Genomic DNA, 16,490 nt, shown 5'->3' on the forward strand with positions numbered 1-16,490 from the left:
GAGGGAGAAGGTGGCTGGGTGTCATGTGTTTAGTCCCTTTTCCAGCTTCACCAGACAGGCAGGTCACTGCTGCCACAGGGAGAGGGGCTGAGGGGCAAAGGGCACCTCTGTGGTCACTCTTGCCTGGAGACACAAGGCCCTCCTGAAGGACCCCTCAACACTTAGGAGCATTAGTACAGTGGGATTAAGGGCTTTTTTTTTTTCTTCAAATTGGACAGAGGGATAGACTGCTGAGGAATACATGTGGATTCCTTCCTTCTGTGACACTCTGAAAGAATTGTGACTGGGGCATGGGGTGCCACCTTCAGAGGCAGGAGTGTTTAGGAAATGCCACAGTGGCACATGACCTGCGTGGGCTCCAGCAGCAGTAGCAACCTGCAGGGTAGATAGGGCAGCTGAGAACACGAGAGCAGAAGGGCGGTGACTCTATCATCTCAGAGGGTTCTGTTCAAACAACATTTTCTAGTATACAATGAAAAGAGACCTGGTGCCAGGCATGGTGGCTCATGCCTCTAATCCCAGCACTTTGGGAGGCCGAGGCAGGTGGATTACCTGAGGTTGGGAGTTCGAGCGAGACCAGCCTGGCCAACGTGGCAAAACCTCATCTCTACTAAAACTACAAAAATTAGCCAGGATTAGGCATGCGCCTGTAATCCTCAGCTCCTTGGGAGACTGAGGCAGGATAATTGATTGAACCCAGGAGGTGGAAGCTGCAGTGAACCGAGATGGTGCCACTACACTCCATCCTGGGTGACACAGTGAGACTCTCCAAAAAAAAAAAAAAAAAAAAGAGGGCTGCTAGTACTCATCTCATAGGGCTGTTAGGAGGAGTAAGTGAAATCAGACATACAAAGCATTTAGTTCAGCTCGACCAACGCTCATTCTCACCTTGTCCCCACTGCATAGCCCCTAACCCCAAATATCCCAACATAGCTCATAACAATAAGATTCTTGTTTCCCCAACATGTTTAATTTTAAGAATAGAGATAATGGTCAACTCTTGAGAAGAACCAAATGCTGGTGCCATCTTGGAAGTGCTACATCACCTCCTCCTCTTACTTCCTTGAACAGCAATATTTCTGGATTTCTTCTGCAAGCCCCAGGCAGTGCAGGATGCGTTTCTTTTCAGCAGCCAGTTCCTTCTCAGAGAACTGGCCCAAGAGTTTCTGGACAAATATATTTTGATCTTTCAGAAATATGTTCTTATTCACTCCTACATTTGGCACATTCTCCAAGGACCCAGACTTGAAATGGAAGCTTAAATATCTGTTTCGTTTTAGACCAGGTCCTTTTTCTTCAATCCATGACAGTGGACTGCAAAGACAAAAGACAAAAGAATCATGTTAGAGATTACACAAGAGCACAAGTGGGTGCTTGCTGGCACCAGACCGCCTGGTAACATGTCCTTATCAGGCACCCATCCTCCTTGCAGCCACCAGCCTCCCAGAGGCTGTGGGTGACTGTGTCAACCTCATAGCCAAACAGTCTTTAATTTAATTTTGCCATCAGGCAGGGGAATTCATTCAGTGACTTTTTTTTTTTCTGGGATGGAGCCTTGCTCTGTCACCCAGGCTGGAGTGCAGTGGTGCAATCTCGACCCACTGCAACCTCTGCCTTCTGGGTTCAAGCAATTTTCCTGCCTCAGCCTCCCAAGTAGCTGGGATTACAGGCACCTGCCACCATGCCTGGCTACTTTTTTTAAAAATATTTTTAGTAGAAATGGGGTTTTGCCATGTCAGCCAGGCTAGTCTTGAATTCCTGACCTCAAGAGACCCACCTGCCTTGGCCTCCCAAACTGCTGGGATTACAGGCGTGAGCCACTGCACCTGGCCTCCCATGACTAGTTTTAAAAGCTCATAGTACAGTCTAGCAAATGTTCTGGGAGATGGCAACAAAGATTAACTTTTATTTTGGCACTGAATAAAAATAAACTTGAGGTATTCTACATAGTCTGCCTAAGAAAATTTCTCATGTCTTTTTTTTTTTTTTTTTTTTTGAGATGTTTGCTCTTGTTGCCCAGGCTGGAGTGCAGTGGTGCAATCTCGGCTCACTGCAACCTCTGCCTCCAGGTTCAAATGATTCTCCTGCCTCAGGCTCCCCAGTACCTGGGATTACAGGCACCTGCCACCACGCCTGGCTAATTTTTGTATTTTTAGTAGAGACAAGGTTTCACCATGTTGGCCAAGCTGGTCTTGAACTCTTGACTTCAGGTGATCCAACTGCCTTAGCCTCCCAAAGTGCTGGGATTACAGGCGTGAGCCACTGTGCCCGGCCTCTCATGTCCTTTTAAATAATATGGAATCTTGGGATTTGAGGGAATGCAGAATGTCAAGATCTTTCTTGTACCTCAATTTCCTCACTAGTAAAAATAAGTAATGGTAATAAGTATACAGCTTTACCTATCTTGCTGTGACATTGTGAGATAAAAGTGCAGTTTGTGGCCAGGCGTGGAGGCTGATGTGGGTGGATCGCTTGAGCCCAGGAATTTGAGACGGGCCTAGACAATATAGCAAAAACCCATCTTGCCCAAAAATACGAAAATCAGCCAGTCTCATAACCCGGTCTCAAAATAAATAAATAAATAGATAAAAAAAAAATTAAAAATGCAATTTGGGACACGGAAAGTACTATGATTTTAAGAAGTTACTATTATATTATATTAACTGCTGTCTGTCCCAATCCCTCATCTGATGCTTGCCTCTCCTGTGCAAAAATGAGAGTCAGGGCTGGGTGCAGTGGCTCATGCGCGTAATCTCAGCATTTTGAGAGGCCAAGGTGAGCAGACCACTTGAGGTCAGGAGTTCAAGACCATCCTGACCAACATGGTGAAACCTTGTCTCTACTAACAATACAAAAATGAGCCGGGCGTGGTGGCAGGCGCCTATAATCCCAGCTACTCGGGAGGCTGAGGCAGGACAATCACTTGAACCCGGGAGATGGAGGTTGCAGTGAGCTGAGATCACGCCACCGCACTCCAGCCTGGGTGACAGCGCGAGACTTTGTCTCATAAAAAAAAAAAAAGAGAGACAGAGAGTCAGCCTCTGCCTCCCCAACATCTTGCTTCCTCATTGACTTCTACTCAACTTCAAGACCAAACAAGGCACCGCCTCCCATCAGAACCATGAGCTGACCTAGTCCAGGTTCCCCTTCCCTGTGCTCCTACAGCATCCTACAGTATCTTTACCTCTAATTACAGGGTGCTACAACTGTCTGTGTATAGGTCTGACCACGGCTGCAATCCTAACACTCACATGGCCACACCAGAGCCCGGGCCACCACTGTTGGTCACTCCATAGGGAGCACTGCCAAGTTCCATGTGCTTTGCTTTCATCTGCCAGGCCTCTCTGCCTTTTCCTAGCGAAGAAGAAACTCCTCAAAATGGACTAGATCAGGCTTCATTCAGGAACTCAAATTCTTTTTTCTTTTTAAAATACCCAATGTCTGCTTCTTTTACTACCAGGAGACCCACCTCTCTGCAAAGGCATCTAGAAACACTCTAAAATCCTTACTGTTCTAAATAATTTACAGAGCCCAGGTGCTTTGGGAGGAAAATTATGAATGTGCTTTTGTTAAAAAATACTTGGTATGAGAAATAAGTCAGAATGTTTTGGGAACAGTGTGACAGGGTGACGGGATGCTAAAGCTGAAACACAGACCCTCACACTCTGGCTGCACTGAGGGGTGAATGTGTGGCCCTGCGGGGAACATGTACAGTGTTAATGGCAGGGTCTAGGGAGTAGGTGGATGGGTGTTTACTGAAAAATTCTTTCAACTTCACAATATGCCCGAAAACTTTCATAAGAAAACACAGGAAAAAAATCAGGTCACAGAGTTAACATAATTTCTTTTTCTTTTCTTTTTTTTCAAGAAGGAGTCTCGCTCTGTTGCCCAGGCTGAAATGCAGTGGCCTGATCTCAGCTCACTGCAACCTCTGCCTCCCAGGTTCAAGCAATTCTCCTGCCTCAGCCTGCCAAGGAGCTGGGACTGCAGGCATGCACCGCCACACCAGCTAATTTTTGCATTTTTAGTAGAGACGGGGTTTCACCATGTTAGCCAGGCTGGTCTCAAACTCCTGACCTCAGGTGATCCACCACCCTTGGCCTCCCCAAGTGCTGGGATTACAGGCCTGAGCCACCACGCCCAGCCAAGGTAATGTAATTTCCACTACTAATCTGCTATGAATGACTTGCATGACTTAGGCAACCTGCTGGCATTCTGTAAGCCTCTGTCTACTGACTGGCAGATGGGATTATGTTTGTCTTCTTTACCTCACAGGGCTGCTGAGAGGATGAGATGAGGCAACACAAGTGCAATCTCAGCACTCCATCTGCAGAAGCAGACAGCCCTTCTGGAGCTGGGAGTTAGGGTCTAGCCCCTCGGGGCTCCCTTTGGATCATACCTGCAAATGTACTAGGATGTCCTTAAATTTCCTCCTCCTCATGGCTTCTCATGACTTACCTTTTCTTCTCTGTCTCCAGACACACTGTCATTTTCATATACTGATCTTCCTTTCGCTCTTCCAAAGTGGCAGACACAAGAGAAAGCTCCCCAAAGAGGGAGACCAGCCAGGTCAGGCGAGAGATGCCGCTGAATGCAGGGAAGCCAAACCGCTCTTCTTCCAACGGGCCAGCTGTGGGAAATCACAAATGCTGTGGGAACTGGGAAGCAGGAATGCCAAGTGGAGAGCAGGACCGGGAGGTGGGGGTGGTGGGGGTGTGAAAAGATGTGGCCGAGTGATCAGTACAATGGGACCTTGCCTTACGTGGTAGGCGGGCAACGTGATTAATGATACTGATGCAAACTCAGGTGGCTGAACTTCAACTCTATCATAAAAGCATCTCTGTCTTTTCCTGTTTATTAAATTCAGTTTTAGTAAAACATTCTACTGGAAACAGCAGTCAATCCAGCGAAACAGGATAATAAAAAAGTTTCAGGCTTCTAATATATACATCTATGTACACATATGTAGATATACATACACACACACACACCACACACACACAACACATACCTACATATACATATATATATATCCTCTTTAGTGATTTAAAGTAGTCTGGTAAAAGTAGAAGAATCAAAGTATTTTAGCCCTGCAAGCCTGTATTCTTATAACTACCTGATGTGTAAGTGGCAATAAGGTATGAAGGTATTATAATAGCTATGGAGAAAATGGTAATACCTTTGAGCTATTTCAATATCAAGAAAATTGATACAATGTTAAATGTTTTCTTAGTCTTCCTAATCTTGTGAACAAAAAAGTACACTCAAAAGAGTATTGGGGCCAGGCGCGGTGGCTCACGCCTGTAGTCCCAGCACTTTGGGAGGCCAAGGTGGGTGGATCACTTGAGTTCGAGACTAGCCTGGCCAACATGGCAAAACCCCGTCTCTAGTAAAAAAAAATACAAAAATTACCCGGGCATAGTGATGGGCGCCTGTAACCCCAGCTACTTGGGAGGCTGAGGCAGGAGAATCACTATAGCCCAGGAGGCAGAGGTTGCAGTAAGCCTAAAAAGGCCATGTATAGTAGCTCATGCCTATAATACCAGCACTTCGGGAGGCCAAGGCTGGCAGATTGCTTGCACCCAGGAGTTCAAGACCAGCCTAGGCAACATAGCAAGACTCTGTCTCTACAAAAAAACACACAAAATTAGGCGGGTGTCGTGGTGCACACCTGCAGCCCCAGCTACTCAGGAAGCTAAGGTGGGAGGATCATCTGGGCCTGAGGAGTTCGAGGTTACAGTGAGCCATAATTGTACCACTGCATTCCAGCCTGGGTGACAGAGTGATACCCTATTTCAAAATATATATATATATAAACATAAAAAAGAGTATTGGTGTGAGAAATCCATTTGGTCAAGATACTGCTCCCGTCTGCCTCCAGCCAAAATCTTAAACATAACCTAAGTTTAAAAGACTTCATATCTGTTACATTACATTATAAACAAAACATTTCTTATGACCTTGATATTCACTTAAAACAATGACTAATAACAATGAGTATATTCTTAAAAAGTAATAAGTTATATATAAAACCAAACAAAAATTAGAATTTTCATAGACAATATGGTTTGAAATCACTGGGGCCTAAGTATCAAACTTACAAAACAAAAAGACTTCCCCAGGGCTGGTTACTGTCTGCTCTAGTTCTTTTTTGTTTGTTTGTTTGTTTTTGAGACAGAGTCTCGTTGTCACCTAGGCTGTGCAGTGGTGCGATCTCGGCTCACTACAACCTCTGCCTCCTGGGTTAAAGCGATTTTCTTGCCTCAGCCTTTCAAGTAGCTGAGATTACAGGTGCGTGCCACCATGCCCGACTAATTTTTGTATTTTTTTTTTTAGTAGAGACGGTGTTTCACCATGTTGGCCAGACTGGTCTCAAACTCCTGACCTCAGGTGATCCACCAGCCTCAGCTTCCCCAAGTGCTGGAATTACAGGCGTGAGCCACTATGCCCAGCCTAGTTCTTTGGACAGAATACTAAGCAGCCACCCACAACAGTTCCAGCCACTTAGAGAGCTGAGCTCCAATCCAGCTCTGTCTCATGACCACTACGTTACCTCTGTGAAGCCACTCATGTCTCTGAACTTCAGTTTATCTGTATAATGGGGGTAGTGAATACCACTTTATAGGATTGTCATATGGATTAATGCACATCACATACTTAACACAGTTTCTTGTACAAATTAATGGTTTGTACTCTCATTATATTACCATTTTTAAGGATGAAGACAGATTTTGAAATGAGGTTCTACTATGTATCAGTGGCTTTACCATGCAAAAATGCCAGGCCATGTCAGGGTCTCCTTTCTGTAATGAAAGCCCTCAGGAATGGTGGCCCAGGTGCCCAACGATATAGCCAGAGAAGGAGCCCATCCAAAAGTGGCCACAAGAGCAGGAGCTTCCTGCATGCCCATTTCCTATTGCTAACGGAGCTGCTCAAAGAGTGACCAACATCAAGTAAACAGCTACAAATACAGATCAGATACTGTGGTCAGCTGGGCACGGTGGCTCATGCCTGTAATCCCAGCACTTTGGAGGCCAAGACAGGCGGATCACTTGAGCCCAGGAGTTTGAGATGAGGCTGGGCAACATAGGGAGACACTGTTTACAAAAATTTTAAAATTAGCTGGGTATTGTGGCGCACATCTGTGTTTCCAGCTACTTGGAAGGCTGAGGTGGGAGGACTGCTTGAGCCTGGGAGGTTGAGGCTACAGTGAGCTATGATTGCACCACTGCACTCCAGCCTAGGCAACAGAGTAAGACCTGGGCAACAGAGTAAGAACAGAATAAGTAAATATTTATTATTTATTATAAATAAATAAATAAATAAATACTGTGGTCGCTGCCAATGTCCTTGTAACTTGCTAGAGGAGGAAGGGAGCTCTTCATATTATATTTACTTTGCAAGGAAGTATAAAAATGTTCTCCTCTCCAAGCACCTCTCAGTCCTTTTAAAAGAGTTTTAATGTACAACTTCCTGTTGAAAAATAATCTCCAACTAGTTAATAGATTGGGACAGAGCACAAATATGCTTGAGATTTCTAATATACTCTTTACCCAAGGGCCACCAAGGAATTAAATCCCATCTGGGAAAATTAAGTGGCCCTGAGTCAGAGTCTTGAGCAGAAATGAATATAAGCTCCCGTCCCAGAGAGCCAGGAAAGAATCTGGCTGGTCTTTGGACTTCACATGTGACCTGTGATCCCACGTAGCACTGACCTGTGAAGAGGAGCGACCCTTTCAGCAGGTCTTTCCCCACCACTTCTTTTTTCAGGAAAGCGAATTCCTCCATCAAGAGTTCAACATGCTCCTCGTGCAAGACTTTTCCTGTAACGACAAAAATGGAATAAAAAGGGCAGTCGTCAGTTGTGTCTAGGTGTGCATCCCAGAGGGTACTCTGTCATCCCCTAACACAAGACATGAAGCACTCATAACTGCCCTGGGCACATGGCCAGGATGGCCTCCCTACCACTGTCACCCACCCCAGCTGAAGAGGCTGCTACTTCTAAGCTTACAACAGAAATGAATGAAATGAAGGCCAGGCATGGTGGCTCATGCCTGTAATCCCAGCGCTTTGGAAGGCCGAGGCTGGCAGATCACCTGAGGTCAGGAGTTCCAGACCAGCCTGGCCAACATGGTGAAACCCCACCTCTACTAAAAATACAAAAATTACCCAGGTGTGGTGGTGGGCACCTGTAAGCCCACCTTCTTGGGAGGCTGAGGCAGGAGAATCACTAGAACCTGGGAGGCAGAAATTGCAGTGGGCCAAGATTGCATCACTGCACTCCAGCCTGGGCGACAAAGTGAGACTCCGTTTCAAAAAGAAAAAGAAAAAAAGAGAAATGAATGAAACGAAAACCTGAGAAATGAAATGAAAATCTAAGAGAACAAGATGGTATCTACCTGTGTCCAAAGGCAAGATGAGATCAGGGATGCGTCTGTGGGCCAGGAGACAGTTAGCTACTGTTCTAGACAGGAGGAGGCAGTGCAGCATAAAAATCTAACAGAGTAAGAACGTGGCCAGGCTTGGTGGCTCATGCCTATAATCCCAGCACTTTGGGAGGCCAAGGCAAGTGGACTGCCTAAGCTCAGGAGTTTGAGACCAGCCTGGGCAACATGGCAAAACCTGGCCTCTACGAAAAATACAAAAAATTAGCTAGGTGTGGTGGCATGCACCTGTGGTCCCAGCTACTTGGGAGGCTGAGCTGGGAAGATCACTTGAACCTGGGAGGTGGAGGTTGCAGTTAGCCAAGATCGTACCAGTGCACTCCAGCCCATCTCAAAAAATAAAAATAAAATAAAATAAATTTTGGATTATAAAAGAAAGCTGTTAACAATTTTTTTGCTATATAAAATTTTTTTCGCTCTATAAAAATTTTTTCATTTCTAGGCCAGAAGCTTCCTAAAACACCAGAACTATTTTGTGATTAAGTACAAAGTGTGGTTATGATCTACAGTTTCACTGAAACAGACAGAAATCTGGGTCAGTGGGAGATGCTCCTGGGACAGTTGCCTTTGTCTAACCCAGCATCACAGCAAATACTGCCAAATGCTCTGGGCTTGACCTGCACCTCAGGAGCAAGGAGGATGTCTGTCGCAGGAGTCTCCAGAAATGTCAGGTGTGTGGGAGGATGGGGTCCTTCCCACCCACTCCCTCAGACGTGAATGTGGCAAAAGGAACTTCTTGTGATAAGTAGAAGCTTTCTGGCACAAAATGGCTTTGCAACAACTAAATGGCACAAAATGCTTTGCAATAAGTACAAGCTTTTCTCCTCACAGGTAGTTTCGCCCACTGCCCCCCACCCCACCGTGAAACTCTGGGGAACATGTTGTATTTTCCCCAGCACTATGTAACAGTCTCTGTGTTTCCACATCCATGGTTATTAAAGAAACTATGTATTTTCCAGCTGTGTCTTTGGTTGTTTTCCTGTCGTTCACTCAATGCCTGATTGTGATAAACACACATGGTAACCACAGTACACACACACATCCGTATCCATATATTCCCAGGTCTGTTCACTGAAAGGGCTTGCAGAGATAGCCCAAAGCCATAAGCACAAGCAGTGTCCAAATCTTGCCATCAAAACGTTATTAGCCATTGGAGAACTGACTAATTCCAAGGCTGAGGCAGAGAAAGTACAAGATGAGCCTTAACCACTTTGTGCCAGAAAGCAAGAATTCAAAGAATAATGGAAACATAACAAAATGACAAGGGAGCTGGCAGGAAGAGGTTCCCCACTGAGCAAATTTGGAACAATGTGGACATCAATATGAATAATAAAAAGTAACAACAGCACTGAATAGAAAAACAAAGCTATGAGTTTCTACTGATATAAAATAATAAATGAATATCAGACAGTGTGATGAGAATGGATATTTAACTAGTTATAAACTACCTTCTCACAAAATAATCACTGATTACAAAGGGAAAAAAAGTAACTTTCAATGGAAAAGCCCGTCAGACACCACCTAATGAAGTGATATCATTAGTAATTAGATGAACTGATATTGGATGTTACCTGACAGAACACAATGTGAAAAACAGCATCGTTTCCTTTTTTTTTTTTTTTTTTTTTTTTTTTTTGTGAGATGGGGAGTCTCGCTCTGTCACCCAGGCTGGAGTATAGTGGTGCGATCTCGTCTCACTGCAAACTGTGCCTCCCGGGTTCAAGAAATTCTCCTGCCTCAGCCTCCCGAGTAGCTGGAATTACAGGTGCCCACATCATGCCTGGCTAATTTTTTTGATATTTTCAGTAGAGACGGGGTTTCACAGTGTAGGCCAGGCTGGTTTTGAACTCCTGACCTCAAGTAATCTGCCCGCCTTGGCCTCCCAAAGTGCTAGGATTACAGATGTGAGCCACCATGCCTGGCCACTTGCATACTATTTCTGTGAAAGATGCATACCCCAAATCTAATCATGAAGAAACATCAGATATATTCAAATTTAGGGACATTTTACACAATAACTAACTGTAATATTCATAATTGTCAAGAAAAGATGGAGGAACTGTCCAGAATGAAGGACACTAAAAGTGACATGTCAATAAAAGATAGTACATGATTTTGAACTCAGTCATTTTGCCATAAAGAATGTTATTGGGACAACTGGTGAAATTTGAATGAGGTTTGAGGATTAGATTGTTGTAATGTACCAATGCCAATTTCCAGATTTTGATGGTTGTATGCGGTTACATGCATACCTCAGAGATCCTGCAGGTTTCATTCCAGACCACCACAATAAAGTGAATATTGCAATAAAGGGAGTCACATGAATATTTTAGTTTCCCGGTTCATACACAAGTTATGTTTATACTATATTGTAGTTTGTTAAGTATGTGATAACACTATGTTTAGGAAAACAACATACGTACCTTAATTTAAAAATACGTTATTGAGCTGGGCATGGTGGCCCATGCCTGTAATTCCAGCACTTTGGGAGGCTCAGGCAGGTGGATCACTTGAGGCCAGGAGTTCAAGACCAGCCTGGCCAACATGGCGAAACCCCATCTCTGCTAAAAATACAAAAATTAGCTGTGTGTGGTGGTGTGCACCTATAATCCCAGTTACTCAGGTGGCTGAGGCACAAGAATCACTTGAACCCAGGAGGCGGAGGTTTGCGCCACTGCGTTCAAGCCTAGGTAACAGGGCGAGACTGTCTTAAAAAACCAAAAAACAAAAACAAACAAAAAATGCTACCATCTGATCCTCCATCTTTTTGCTGGAGGAAGGTCTTGCTTCCATGTTGATGGCTGCTGACTGATGCTGGTGGTTACTGACGGTGGCTGTGGATTTGATTTGCATTTCTATAAGGATTAGTGGTATTGAGCATCTTTTCATATGATTGTTTGCCGTCTGTATAACTTCTTCAGAAAAATGTCTATCCAAGTCCTTTGCCCATTTTAAAATCAGTTTATTTGGTTTGTTTGTTGTTGAGTTGTAGAGTTCTTTAGACATTCTGGATATTGATCTCTTATCAAAGATAAGATTTGCAGATATCTTCACCCATTACATAGACTGCTTTTTCACTCAGTTGATTGCTTCCTTTGAGGCACAGAAGGTTTTAAGTTTGATTAGTCCATTTGTCTGTTTTTTGCTTTTTTTGCCTGTGTTTTTGATGTCGTATGTAAGACATTATTGCCAAATCCAACATCTTGATGCTTTCCCATGTTTTCTTCTAACAATATTACAGTTTTAGGTCTTAAATTTAGTTCTTTAATTCATTTGAGTGAATTTTTTATATGGTGTAAGGTAAGTGTCCAACTTCATTCTTTTGCATGTGGATATCCTGTTTTCCTGGGACCACTTTTTGAAGAGACTGAAACACTTGGTAGAATTCTCCAGTGAAGCCATCTGGTTTTAGGCTTTTCTTTATTGGGAGGTGTTTAATTACTGGTTCAATCTCCTTACTAGTTATAAATCTGTTCAGATTTTTGTTTCTTCATGATTCAGTCTTAGTAGGTTATATGCTACTAGGTATTTATCCCTTTCTAGATTATCCGATTGTTGGAATATAACAATTGTATAAGTGTTCATTGTAGTCTCTTATAATCCTTTTTATTTCAGCAGCATTGGTTGTAATGTCTCCTCTTTCACTTCTGACTTTAGTTTGAGTCTTTACTCTTTTTTTCTTTTCTTTTCTTTTTTTTTTTGTGAGACAGAGTCTCACTCTGTTGCCCAGGATGGAGTACAGTGGTGCAATCTCGGCTCACCACAACCTCCCCTCAGCACAACCTCCACCTCCTGGGTTCAAGTGATTCTCCTGCCTCAGCCTCCCGAGTAGCTGGGACTATAGGCATGTGTCACCATGCCTGGCTAATTTTTGTATTTTTAGTAGAGATGGGGTTTCACTATTTTGGCCAGGCAGGTCTTGGACTTTTGACCTCGTGATCTGTCCTTGGCCTCCCAAAGTGCTGGGATTACAGGCGTGAGCCACTGCACCCGGCCGACTCTTTTTTTTCTTAATCTGCTAAAATTCTGTCAATTTTATGGATTTTTTTCAAAAAAACTTGGTTTTGTTGATTTTTTCTATTGCTTTTCTACTCTCTATTTTATTTATGTTCTAATCTTTACTTGCTTTTTTCTGCTAATTTTCGATGGAGTTTGCTCTTCTTTTCCTAGTCCCTTGAAATGTAAAGTTAGGATGTCGATTTGAGATCTTTCTTCTTGTTTAATGTAAGCATTTACAACTATCCACTTCTCTCTTAGTACTGCTTTCATTACATCTTGTCAGTTTTGTATTGTTTTGCTTTGTTTGAGCAGAGTCTCACTCCATTGCCCAGGCTGGAGTGCAGTGGTGCGATCTCCCTCACTGCAACCTCTGCCTCCTGGGTTCAAGCAATTCTCCTGCCTCAGCCTCCCCAGTAGCTGGGACTATATGTGCGCGCCACCACACCTGGCTAATTTTTGTATTTTTAGTAGAGATGGGGTTTCACCATGTTGGCTAGGCTGGTCTTGAAATCCTGACCTCAGGTGATTCGCCCGCCTCAGCCTCCCAAAGTGCTGGGATTACAGGCACAATCTATTTTTATTATTTATTTATGTATGTATTTAATTTCTGAGATGGAGTCTCACTGTGTCGCCCAGGCTAAAGTGCAATGGCACAATCTTGGCTCACTGCAACCTCCACCTCCTGGGTTCAAGCGATTCTCGTGCCTTAGCCTCTGGAGTAGCTGGGATTACAGGCACGTGCCACCAGGCCCAGCTAATTTTTGTATTATTAGTAGAGACGGAGTTTCACCATGTTGCCCAGGCTCCTCTTGAAATCCTGACTTCAGGTGATCCACCAGCCTCGGCTTCCCAAAGTGCTGGGATGACAGGCATGAGCCACCACACCCGACTGCATAATCTATTTTAAACTGCTAACAACTTAACTCAATCACATACAAAATTCTACTCCTTTATATCTCTGACCCCCCACTTTGCTATTAATGTTACCAATTACATCTTTTTATACTATACATCCATTAACATAGTTTGTATTTTTTTGTCTTTTAAATTCTATGCCAGGATTTAAAGTGATATTTATTTATTTATTTATTTAGAGATAGAGTTTCATGGTGTTACCCAGGCTGGAGTGCAGTGGCACCATCTCAGCTCACTGCAACCTCCGCCTCCCAGGTTCAAGCAATTCTGCTGCCTCAGCCTCCTGAGTAGCTGGGACTACAGGCAAGCGCCACCACGCCCAGCTAATTTTTTTATTTTTAGTAGAGATGGGGTTTCACCATGTTGGCCAGGATGGTCTTGAACTCCTGACCTCAAATGATCTGCTTGCCTCGGCCTCCCCAAGTCCTGGGATTACAGGCTTGAGCCACCGTGCCTGGCCTAAAGTGATTTATATGTCAACATTACAATACTACGGAAGTCTGTATTTGTCTATATATTTACCTTTACCAGAGAGCAATATTTTTGTGTTGCTGTCTAGTGTTTTCACTTTAACTTGAAAGACTTCCTTTAGCATTTCCTGTAGGGCAGGTCTAGTAGTGATCAACTCACTTGGTTTTTGTTTGTCTGGGTAGGTCTTTTAAAGAATTTTTATTTTTATTTTTGAGACAGGGTCTCACTCTGTTGCCCAGACTAGAGTGCAGTGGCCCGATCATGGTTCACTGCAGCCTCAACCTCCTAAGGTTCAGGTGAACTTCCAAGTAGCTGGGACTACCGGTATGCACCACCACACCCAGTTAATTTTTGTATTTTCAGTAGAGATGGGGTTTCACCATGTTGCCCAGGCTGGTCTCAAACTCCTGGGCTCAAATAATCTATCCATCAGAGCCTCCTAAAGTGCTGGGATTACATGTGTGAGCCACTGTGCCCAGCTGAGTCTTTTTTTTTTTTTTTCTTGTAATTAAAAATTTTGTATGCCGGGCGCGGTCACTCATGCCTGTAATCCCAGCACTTTGGGAGGCCGAGGTGGGTGGATCGCGAGGTCAGGAGTTTGAGACCATTGTGTCCAACATCGTGAAACCCCATCTCTACTAAAAATACAAAAATTAGCTGGGCATGGTGGTGGGCGCCTGTAGTCCTAGCTACTCAGGAGGCTGAGGAAGGAGAATCCCTTGAACCCAGGAGGCGGAGGTTGCAGTGAGCTGAGATGGTGCCATTGAACTCCAGCCTGGGTGACACAGCAAGACTCTGTACCCCACCAAAAAAAAAAAAAAAAGTTGTAAAAGATTTTTGTAGAAACAGGGTCTCATTATGTTGCCCAGGGTTGTCCCGAGCTCCTTGGCCTCCCAAAGTGCTGGGCTGACAGGGCATGAGCCACTGCGTCTGGCCTGGGAAAGTCTTAATTTCTCCCTTCTGGAGGGTGGTATGGCTTAGGGGAACAAATGTGAACTTAAGAGCCCTGTAGGATTTGATTAAAATCTCTACCTCCCACTTAGTAGTCATGTTATTAGCTTTGTGACCTGGCACAAATTAACTTCTTTGAGCTATATTTTTCTATACAGCATCTAGAGAAAATATATACCTCCAAGGGATTCTAGAAGAATTAAGCAAAATAACATATGAAGTGCTTAGCAGAGTTTCCAAGTTCCTAGCATATACTAAATATTGAATAAATGGTTATTCCTGTTTAGAAACAACAAAAACTACCAACTATGCAAATAAGACAATCAGTTTCTCTGATTTGAGCATTTTTAGGATACCCCAGCATTTAGCAATATAAGTATCACATGAATAAAGCCAAAATAATATCATGACATAAGCATAGGTGAAAACTAATTCATATTTTTTCCTTAGAGTGAGTAAAATAAGCTGATAAGCTTTGACCAAAAGTTTGCAAATTCCCACCCATCCTTCTGCCCTCCACTATGTGTGTTTACAGTGTGGGGGTGAGGAGGCAGTTGGGAGCCCACAGTGCCAGTGTAGCCAGGAGGAGGAGATATCTGAAATGGGGTTAAGTTTTAAAGGCATAAAGATGATATCACAGAAATCCTGGAGGCAGAAACTCTTGGTAAGATACATTACCTTTCTGCTCAGCCAGCTCCCACAGTTCCTGAGCGGCCGCCAATGACAGTGTCATGGGGTATTCCACAAGGACGTGCTTGCCAGCATTAAGGAACTGCCTTTGGTAAACGAGACAAATACAGAGAAAGAACACTTCGAATAAGCTTCACTAAAATGCTTTGCATAATAGAGAACAGAATGTTATAAAGGCATGAGAGTTTCTGTGTGTGAATGTGTCATGACTGGGGGTAGGAGTCAGTGCCACGGGATATGGAGGAAGAACTGTATCCCACATTGTTTTCTACTATCCTGTGACAGATCAACTTTCTGGTTATGTGTTAATTTGAACATTCAACCATTCATTTATTCAACTAAGTACTATTTACCAATTACTGTGGAGGAGAAATAAAGACACATTAACAAATAAATTTCCTATCACCACATGGTGGCTATAAAGGCTACAAAACCCACAGCGGCTAGCTTTGCCTGAGGCAGTCTGAAAAGATTTCACTAAGGACCTATGAACTGGGTCTCAAAGTATGAGCAGACATTTTCCAGGTGCAACATGTGAGTATATTTCACTGTCAGCAGCGTATGCAGGGGCTTGGGCATTTGTGGGGCTTTGTTCAATCGGCAAACTTCAGTGTGGCAGGGGAATGGACTACAGGCCGTGGAGGATAATAACGTTGGAAAAGTAGCTGGGGGCCTGACTGTGAAGGACCTACAATTCTGTGCTCAGCAGTTCAGATTTCATTCTGTGGATACCAGAGTACAAATATTTATAAGCATGGGACTTATGTCAGAATCACTTTTCTTAAGGAAATACACTCTGGTGCCAGAAAAGGTTAAGGAAAGCCAAGGAAAGGTGTTTTTGTCTACTCTAGAGCTAGACTGATAAAGAGGAAGCATCTTACCCGTGGGAAACAGCATGGTGGGAGCAGCTGTAAGAACCTAGAAGGAAGCTAGACTGAGGAAGGCAGCTGGCACTTCCCTGTTAGCTGCCAGGTCCTGAGGGTTAAAGGAACTCAACCGTTATTTTATGACATTGAAAGC

The 16,490-nt window shown here is 43.8% G+C and overlaps 1 protein-coding gene across 3 annotated transcripts in view; it reads right to left on the bottom strand.

Annotated features, from left to right (window-relative positions):
* Positions 1 to 948: 948 nt before the first annotated feature.
* The window catches only part of BLVRA (biliverdin reductase A), a 49,110-nt gene continuing 33,568 nt past the window's right edge, over positions 949 to 16,490 (bottom strand). For all 3 annotated transcript variants that reach the window (XM_519058.8, XM_054687499.1, XM_016957314.3), the window contains exons 5-8: positions 15,459 to 15,556; positions 7,716 to 7,823; positions 4,459 to 4,630; positions 949 to 1,314 (exon numbers count right to left, since the gene is read on the bottom strand). In XM_519058.8, coding sequence (XP_519058.4) covers positions 1,056 to 1,314; positions 4,459 to 4,630; positions 7,716 to 7,823; positions 15,459 to 15,556 — 637 coding nt within the window. In that variant the 3' untranslated portion in view covers positions 949 to 1,055. The remainder of the gene's footprint in view (positions 1,315 to 4,458; positions 4,631 to 7,715; positions 7,824 to 15,458; positions 15,557 to 16,490) is intronic.

Source organism: Pan troglodytes, chromosome 6, assembly GCF_028858775.2.
Source record: "Pan troglodytes isolate AG18354 chromosome 6, NHGRI_mPanTro3-v2.0_pri, whole genome shotgun sequence".
NCBI classification, from domain to species: domain Eukaryota; kingdom Metazoa; phylum Chordata; class Mammalia; order Primates; family Hominidae; genus Pan; species Pan troglodytes.